General features: G+C 40.4%; 1 protein-coding gene across 1 annotated transcript in view; it reads right to left on the reverse strand.

Moving 5' to 3' along the window:
* Positions 1–4,289: 4,289 nt before the first annotated feature.
* Positions 4,290–8,885, reverse strand: part of LOC114922591 (vomeronasal type-2 receptor 26-like) — an 11,412-nt gene continuing 6,816 nt past the window's right edge. The window contains exon 6 of the mRNA XM_029284224.1: positions 4,290–5,194. Within this exon, the coding sequence (XP_029140057.1) occupies positions 4,290–5,194 (905 nt within the window). The remainder of the gene's footprint in view (positions 5,195–8,885) is intronic.

Here is an 8,885-nt window from a genome sequence, read left to right on the forward strand (position 1 = left end):
TATGTATATATGCGTGTGTATGTATGTGTGTATGTATGTGTGTATGTATGTATGGTTTATTAATTTATTTAGCAATAGCAATAGCACTTAGACTTATATACTACTTCACAGTGCTTTACAGCCCTCCCTAAGAAGTTTACAGAGTCAGCATATGAGCCCCCAACAATCTGGGTCCTCATTTTACCAAATGAGGAAGGAGGGAAGGCTGAGTCAACCTTGAGCCGGTGAGACTTGAACTGCCAAACTGCTGGCAACCGGCAGTCAGCAGAATTAGTCTGCAATACTGCATTCTAAGCACTGTGCCAATACATCTTATTTATTTATTTATTTAAAATTATGGCTGTCCAACTCACTTTCAGTGATACCGGAAGGTTTACAATGAATGTTTCTAAGCCATTGGTATATCTTTCAAGCCAGGACTCATCCAAATCAAAAGAGTATGTGACATTATTTCTGTAAAAAAAGGAGATAGCAGGACCACATCATCTGAACCAACAGCTAACTGTAACTTAACTTTCTTGATATACCTTGTTTATTCATTGATCAAACGCTTGATTAGAAGTCTCTGTGCATAAATAACATTTGAAAAGTTAAGAGTTGAACTATTGTCAGGTTTTAGATTTTCTTTCTTCACTGCCTTCTTATGGCCAAAATGGATTTGGACACATGATGCGGAGTCTCTGATGCTTAGAAAGTTTGAAAAAAAGATGACTGCCAGCAAAAGGGAAGGAATAAGTTACATTGGTGATGGGTGCTCTCTTGGAAGACCTTAAAGATCAGGTTAAGGGGATTATTATTATTTAGTATATGATAAGAACATGATAGAAGAGAAGTAGACATATACACTTGATCCATGTAATTATACACAAAACTTCTACAGGAGTACAGCAATGGTTTCATAACTGGATGTCCAATTCATGTATCCAGGAATTGCCTCTAGCATTGCTTTGTGCAGGTTTTCTAGGGAACTAGAGAACACACTTCATGGGCAATCTTACCCAATATGTTTAATATTATAATAATAACCTTAACCCTAAAAATAAGAAGAGAACAACCAACAGCAAGGATGATGGACAATTACAGGAAGTCCTTGAGTTATAACCAAAATTGAGACTGGAATCTCGGTCATTGAGTGAAGCAGTTGTTAAGCAAGGCATCCACGAGACCACTTTGGTCGGCAATAACAATCTCTGCATTTCTGGTTGCAGTTTTTAAACATGGGTTGTTAAGGGGAGTGTGGAGGTGCCTCATGAAGTGGGAGAAGTCCTGGAAGGCACACAGTGCAGACCATGTGTGAGCTGCATGGGTGGTGCATCTTAAAGCTATAGCTGCCCAGCCCTGCAGTGTGGCACTGCTGTTGGCACCAGTAGTGGGATATGGCTTGAAGAAATGTGGGGACTTTAGCAGCCTCAGCCAGCTGCCACTGCTCTCAGCCTCCATGTCAACTTCAGCACCACTGCTGCCACTGAGAAAGGCAGCTGAACAGCAGGAGAAAAAACACCTGAAGGCAAGCAGTGAGAGGCAGATCCAGGAGAATGCTGAGCAATAGGGGCATTGTAGTATTCCCCAAGGCTAGAACACCTTGCAGAATGATGCATCTGTCAGAACCCATATTTAATTAAGGGGCTCTTTCTAATTCTATTCTTTCTGTTCTACTGGGTTCTGCCAAGCTCCTGGAAGGGAAGGGGGAAAACTCTGTGGGCTGCCTCTTTGTTTTCTCTATCGCTACAATGTAACTCTTTTGCTGTCTCTGCATACATACTCTTTGAACTGTCTTCCTGTCATGGTTCCGAAAGATGAAACTCTTCAAAGAACTTTGAGGCATTGTTTACCTTAAAGAATCTTTACTCGAGCAGCATAGCTTCGGCACATACATAGATGAAGCCAAAATCTGACTTCCTCTCCCTTCAGCACATAGATCAAAGTACAATTCCCTCCTACAACTAACAGTCATAAATCACATTCTCCAATTAGTTTGAAATGCTGGCTTTCTGCCCAGTTTTCTCTCCCGCCAAGTCTTATCAGCTCTTGTTACAATTTTATATATCTAATTAACTCCCATCACAGTCCTCCCCCTCCCCCAATATCATCTAATTCTAAGAGTAAAGTATAAGAAAGATAAAAGCTGCCTCTCCATATGTTGTCAAAGCAAGAACATCCAATGTTAGCAGTGCTGACATTTCCCCTTGATGTCAGCTCAAAGAGGGGAGGCAGGAATGCACCTCCGGGCATTTGGCTTATCTCCTGTTTCGGAAGGGAAGGTGGAAAGACCCAACAAACACTGCTACAAACCTGAGACAGACTGGCGTTATCAGCTCTTTCCCACAATGGACTTAACACCTGGGGATTGGCCCATTTGAACTGACCGGATGAACTATTGGGGTGGGGTTTGCTTGGGATTCCTTTAACCTATTGATCTGAGTGGGAAACCCTCAGATCCTGTCTATTATGCCTGCTATCAGCTTCTCCTAATAAAAGTTCCTTTTGGAAGAAACTGCTTCCATGAGTTCTGCTTTCTTAGGACAAGGTTTTGAAGTAGACCCTGACAGCATCTTTCAGTGGCAGCAGTGGCTCAAGGGTGTTTTGCTGGTTTCAGGTATGGCTTGGTATAAAGAAAGGCAGAGTCCAGGTGTTTACCTTGATAAGCTTATGTGTTTATTCAGCTGAATAAAGATGTCACCCCCCACTTAGCAAGTGAGAATTTTTAGCACATTTTGACACTCATATTTATATGCTTGTTACATTGTCCACTTCTCCAACCAGAAGCACTGGCACACTCCACCCAGACAAACTGGCTCACTTTAGATAAGAGAAAGAAATACAGAAATACATCCACTGCCTTTAGAAGTCTTCCAAGAATATTGGGTGTCATCCTAGGGAAATTGGGTGTTTCCCAAGGAATTTTCCAGGGCCTTGAGGGCCTGTAAAGCCATTGGCACATATGCTTGCTCAGAACTGTTAATAGAAACATTGGATTTCTGGTCAAAAAGGGGTCTCATAGAGGCCTGGGGTTGGTGGCAACTGGTTGGGTCTCTACTTCAGGCCCAGACCCAGTGCTGTAACTAAGTGCCACCATGTAGGGCAGCCTAGATGGATGGGGAAAATAAGTTTTGCTCAGTGACCAAGATTCCAGTCTCAGTTGTGGTTATAAGTCAAGGACTTCCTGTAACTGTCCATTGTTCTTGCTGCTGGTGATCTATGGAAATATTTGCTTAAAAACACTGAGGGTATTTAAAAACATTGAGGGTGAACACAATCCAACATATTTTTAAAGACTCTTTTAATGAAAATAAAGTGGGAAACTGTCTTGTTGCAAACTACATCCACATATCTTTAATATTGTATATCCCCAAATAGATCACTGGTGCCTTGGTGGGGAAAAATGGAATTAATAAGAAATAAAATGGTAGATGATTGTTGAGTAGACTTGAAGCTTAACACCTCAAAAACCAAGATCATGGTCATCAGCAAACAACCCGTTAATTTATCACCAATAAATTCAGAAGGAATACCACTAGAAAAAGTTGAAAGGATCACACACCTCAGTTCCAATTTACATGAAAGCTGGGACATGACCATTGAAGTAAAGACAAGGATAGAAAAAGCTCGAACAGCATTCTTCAAAATGAAAAAGGTCTTCTGCAGTCACGACATAAGCCTAAGACTGAAAATCAGGCTTGTCAGATGCTATATTTTTTCTATCCTGCTCTATGGAGTAGAGACTTGGTCTCTGACAGAAGGCCACCTGAAGAGACTAGAAGCATTTAAAATGAGGATTTACAGGAGGCTGTTACATATAAGCTGGGTTGACAAAATCAGAAATGAGGAGGTGATAAGCCACCTGGGAAAGCCAAGGGAAATCATAAAAACAATTAAAAAATGAAAATTAGAATATTTTGGACATGTGATGCGACACCCAGAAAAATACGGCATACTCCATTTAATCCTCCAGGGAAAGATTGAAGGCAAACAAGGTCCAGGCAGAAGAAGAACATCGTGGCTTCAAAATCTAAGGGACTGGTTTGGACAAAACTCAGCAGCACTTTTTTGTGCGGCTGCTAATAAAAACAGGATTGCCAACATGATTGCCAACGTCTAATAATGGATATGGCACAAGAAGAAGAAGAAGATGATGATGATTGTTGTTGATTAATAGTTATTTTGTTGATAGGCACATAATTTGATTTTCAGTTATTTAATACAAGTAGTCCTCTCCCATTTTATGATTTTTAAAAAATCAAATTTCAAAATGACCAAAGTAAAAAAAAAAATTCCCAATCACACGTAAATCAGAGATTCTTGTGTCTCATTATATCTTCTCTACAATTCAAATGGGGCCTAAATAAGATAATGTAGCATTTTGGGGAAAAAATACAGGCCAAGAGACCAGCCCCAGAGGCCAAAATGGAGAAGATCTCCACAGCAACCATGGACTTCCCTTTTGTGCTCAGGTAAGTGGGGAGGAAGGTGATCCAAACACTGCAAAAGACCAGCATGCTAAATGTAATGAAACTGGCTTCATTAAAGCTATCAGGCAATTTTCTAGCCAAAAAGGCCACTGTAAAACTGATGAGAGCCAGGAAACCAAGGTAGGCCAGGACAGCATAAAACATCAAAGCTGAGCCTTCTTTACATTCCAAGATGGTCTCTCCTACCAAAGAATAGAAGTCCAAGTTGGGAAATGGGGGACAGGTTGCCAGCCAGATGGCACAAAGAACTGCTTGGACCAGGGGACAAGCTGAGACAATGAGGTTGGTCAGTGGTTTTCCTAAGAGTTTTCTTGTCTTGTTCCCTGGTTTTGTAGCCATGAAGGCCAGAACCACCATGACAGTTTTTGCCAACACAGAGGAAACTGCAAGGGAAAAGAGAACGGCAAAAGCAGTTTGTCGGAAGAGACAGGTGAACTTGTCAGGCTGACCAATGAAGAGGAAGGAGCAGAGGAAGCAGAGCAGGAGGGAAACCAGGAGGATGTAGGTGAGATCTCGGTTGTTGGCCTTGACAATTGGTGTGTTGTGATGTTTAAGGAAAATCACCAGGATTGCAGATGTAGTCAAAGAAAGGAAAAGAGCTAGAGAAGCCAAAGTGCATCCCAGGGTATCTTGATAGGTAAGGAAGTGGAACTTCTTAGCAATGCAGTAGTCTTTGTCTTTGTTGGGATATTGATCTTCTGGGCAAGGTTCACAGTGAGCTGCATCTGAAATCAAGAGCCTTTGTCAAAGGATTTATGGGCATCTGCTATATGTGGTAAGAGGTGATATGAAGGTCACCTTTCTGTTGGGGCCAATCCACAAATTTACTGATAGAATGACTCACTGGGCACTTTATGAGATATACAAATGGGTAAACTATCCTTCATTCATGATGACCCTTGGGTTAGGTTAGCCCGAGAGAAGGATCTGTTTTCCTTCTGATGGCGTGATCAATTCACCAAAGAAATAAGGCCCTCTGCAGTGATTGGACACTTCCATGACTACTGTGGCTTTCAATGTCAGAAAGATTGTCAACCTCCTCTGGAACATGCATTCACACACTTTATACTGGAACACCAAAAGGCTTATACATTAGTCCAGCATGTATTCTGCTATTTTGTGTGTCTGTAAATTGGTGTGTGCTGAGAAGATCACAAATTGAGAAAGAGGAGGATATAAAAATGTATACTGAATGTTGTGAAAAGTCTCTTTTTCTGATCAAAAGTGTTTTAGGGGATATTGATTATACGAGGGAGAAAATAAAGAATCAGAGTCACAATAGGTCTCTGACAGAACCTGTCTGCCCTGTCAAATCCACATATTCAGATATTTTTTTTCAGGGAAGGGTTAGGAAACATAGATAAAAGGATCTCCTACAGGTCTATCAATTTCATGGGAAATCAATAGTGCTGACAGAAAAAGCACATCTTACAGAATAAGAATAGAATAGAATAGAATAGAATAGAATAGAATAGAATAGAATAGAATAGAATAGACACACAGTTGGAAGGGACCTTGGAGGTCTCTGCTCAGGCAGGAAACCCTATACCATTTCAGATAAATGTTCTCTTCTTAAAAAACTTCCAGTGTTGCAGCATTCACAACTTCTGGAGGCAGGTTGTTCTAACTGTTAATTGTTTTAACTGTCAGGAAATTTCTCCTTAGTTCTAGGTTGCCTCTCCCCTTGATTAGTTTCCATCCGTTGCTTCTTGTCCTGTCCTCAGGTCCTTTGGAGAATAGCTTGACTCCCTCTTTTCATTAAACTAGACATACTCAATTCCAGAAATTATATGTTTTAGCCTCCAGTCCCCTGATCCTCTTTGTTGCTCTTCTCTGTACTCTTTCTAGAGTCTCAACATCTTTTTTACATCATGGTGACCCAAACTGGATGCAGTATTCCACATGTAACCTTCACACCCCACTCCTTCAGGAAATGATTGATAATCAGTTTTCCTGATGATAAAAAGGCTAAATAAAAACATGCTTTGAAACTACCCAGCATTAAATTGATGTGAAGCAGAAAAAGTATCTTGTTGATGAAGGCAGTTTAGATTCAGAAACTGAGAGGTTCGGCTGAAAAAATATGAATACTGAATGACCAGAAAGGTCAATGTTATCATTTACTGAATGTTTGATTGTGGAAGATCTACATTTGAAGTCTACCTGTCCGATTAGAAATGGTCCCATCTGGACAAGGGTCACATTGGTAGCAGCAAACCTCCTTGCCTTCTGGAACTCTTCTCCTCTCTCCTGCATGGCACCTCTTCATGCCACACCTGGCAAAGGGCACCTTCTAAAAAAGAAAAAAAAAATATTTGATATGGTTTAAGCAATGAGAATGCTTTTTTTAAAAAAATGTTTCTATGTTCCTATTTTCATCTTCAAAATATCTTCAATAGTTTATCTTCACTATGGTGTACCATAAACCAGGAACCCCTCCTGGGTGATTCAGATCGGTGGCACTGCCAACCCACCAATGGATGTTGGAGATGGGAACTGGGACCTCAACCTTGAAAGAAAGGCTTGTGGCATTGAGCTGGAACTCAACTCAACCCAATTCAGGAGATCATAACAAGCAGATCCCAGTCTATTTCTGAAAGTATTGATCAAGTTAGAAGGATATTCTGCACCCCCAGAAAAGTATGAATCTCTCCCTGAACTTACAATATTTCCTTCCAACTCACCTTTGTGGCAAAGATGATTGCATCAGAGTTAATGGTGAAATCCTGGCCTGGGGGACCCCCAAGATCTATTTGGCCAATTTTCTGTGGGACAAAAGATAGATTGGGGTGGAGAATCCAATTGAGGAGATCATAACGAGCAGATCCCATTCCATTTTCTGAAAAGGAGATTTCATCTCCAGCACTGTTGTTGAAGTGGACATTCCTCAAATAAGCAAGAATCTGAAAGAAAAAAAAAGAACTTCAGAAATTGGAGTATTTGATTAAAAGCACAAACAAGACTTAATGGGTTCTGTGATGGCCATCATCTTAGGAAATAGGTGTATATCTGAAAAGCTAGAGGAGCTTCCTTTGCAGAACTGAGCAATCAGAAGTAAAACCAAATATGTGACTCCTCCCCAACACTATAAAAGGCTGTCTTTATCACTGGGCATTTGTATCATTTTTTTTCAACTCCAGTTTTACCAGAATGATACCTATGTACAAAGATTTTAATCGTACATTCTGAATTTCATTTATGGTTTTACTTTTCTGATATTTGCATTTTTAAATATTTACTCTGTTTTTAAATTTAGTATATGACAAATACATTTTAGAAATGATTAAAATAGATTCTATCACAACAGTGTCCAATTCCACTACTTTTCTCTAATATTCCAAGAGAGTAGACTACAGAAACCACAAGTGGACAATCACTTAAATATGAAACAACCATATGCTGGAGCAGCCAAAAAAGCCAACACAGTGCTAGGCTGCAGTAACAGAGGGATAGAATCAAGATCACGTGAAGTGTTAATACCACTTCCCAATGCCTTGATAAGGCCACACTTGGAATACTGCATCCAGTTTTGGTCTGCATGATATAAAAAAGATGTTGAGACTCTAGAAACAGTGCAGAGATGAGCAAAAAAGATGATTAGGGGACTGGAGGCTAAAACATACAAAGAATGGTTGCTGGAATTGGGTATGTCTAGTTTAATGAAGAGAAGGACAAGGAATGACATGATAGCAGTGTTCCAATATATCAGGGGCTGCCACAAAGAAGAGGGAGTCAAGGACTTAAGGTTTTGCATGGTAGCACCCGGTTGCGGGATTACGGATCACTGCACCCCCATGGCTAATTTCTCCCTGCCAGGGGACCCTAAATGGGTCTAAGTTGCCCTGGAGAGGGGGCAAAGAAAAGAAGGGTGCATTGGCGATTCTGGAACGATGGCAGTCATTCCATTCTATTCAGGGAAAGCCTTCTAACCTTTATATATATATATAAAGAAGAACAAAAATAACTCTTTGTTTGTTTGTTTTTTTAAAGTTGGGAAATGAACAGTGACACCTAGTGGAGGGTTACAGGAAACTACAACTGTATTGACTCAGAATTTGGCAAGATGCCTAGAAACAGCAAAAAACAGCTGGGAACAAAGCACTAGGTTATTTTATTTATTTATTTATTTATTTTTTAGATTTATATCTCGCCCTTCTCCTTGCGGACTCAGGGCGGCTGACAACCGGATAAAAATACAAAAATCACACTACAAATTTAAAAAGTTAATTAAAAGGGAAATATTAGTAATTGGTCTAATTAAAATTATAATTAAAACCCCCTCTAAAAGTTTCCCCTAGGCCAGTCCCGCAAGCTGGAATAACCATGTCTTAAGGGCGCGGCGGAAGGAAGGGAGATCAGGGATCACCTGATCTCTGGGGGTAGTTCATTCCAGAGGGTGGGAGCTCCCACAGAGAA

This window comes from Protobothrops mucrosquamatus, unplaced genomic scaffold (genome assembly GCF_001527695.2).
Source record: "Protobothrops mucrosquamatus isolate PMUCROS unplaced genomic scaffold, P.Mucros_1.0 scaffold445, whole genome shotgun sequence".
Classification (NCBI taxonomy): domain Eukaryota; kingdom Metazoa; phylum Chordata; class Lepidosauria; order Squamata; family Viperidae; genus Protobothrops; species Protobothrops mucrosquamatus.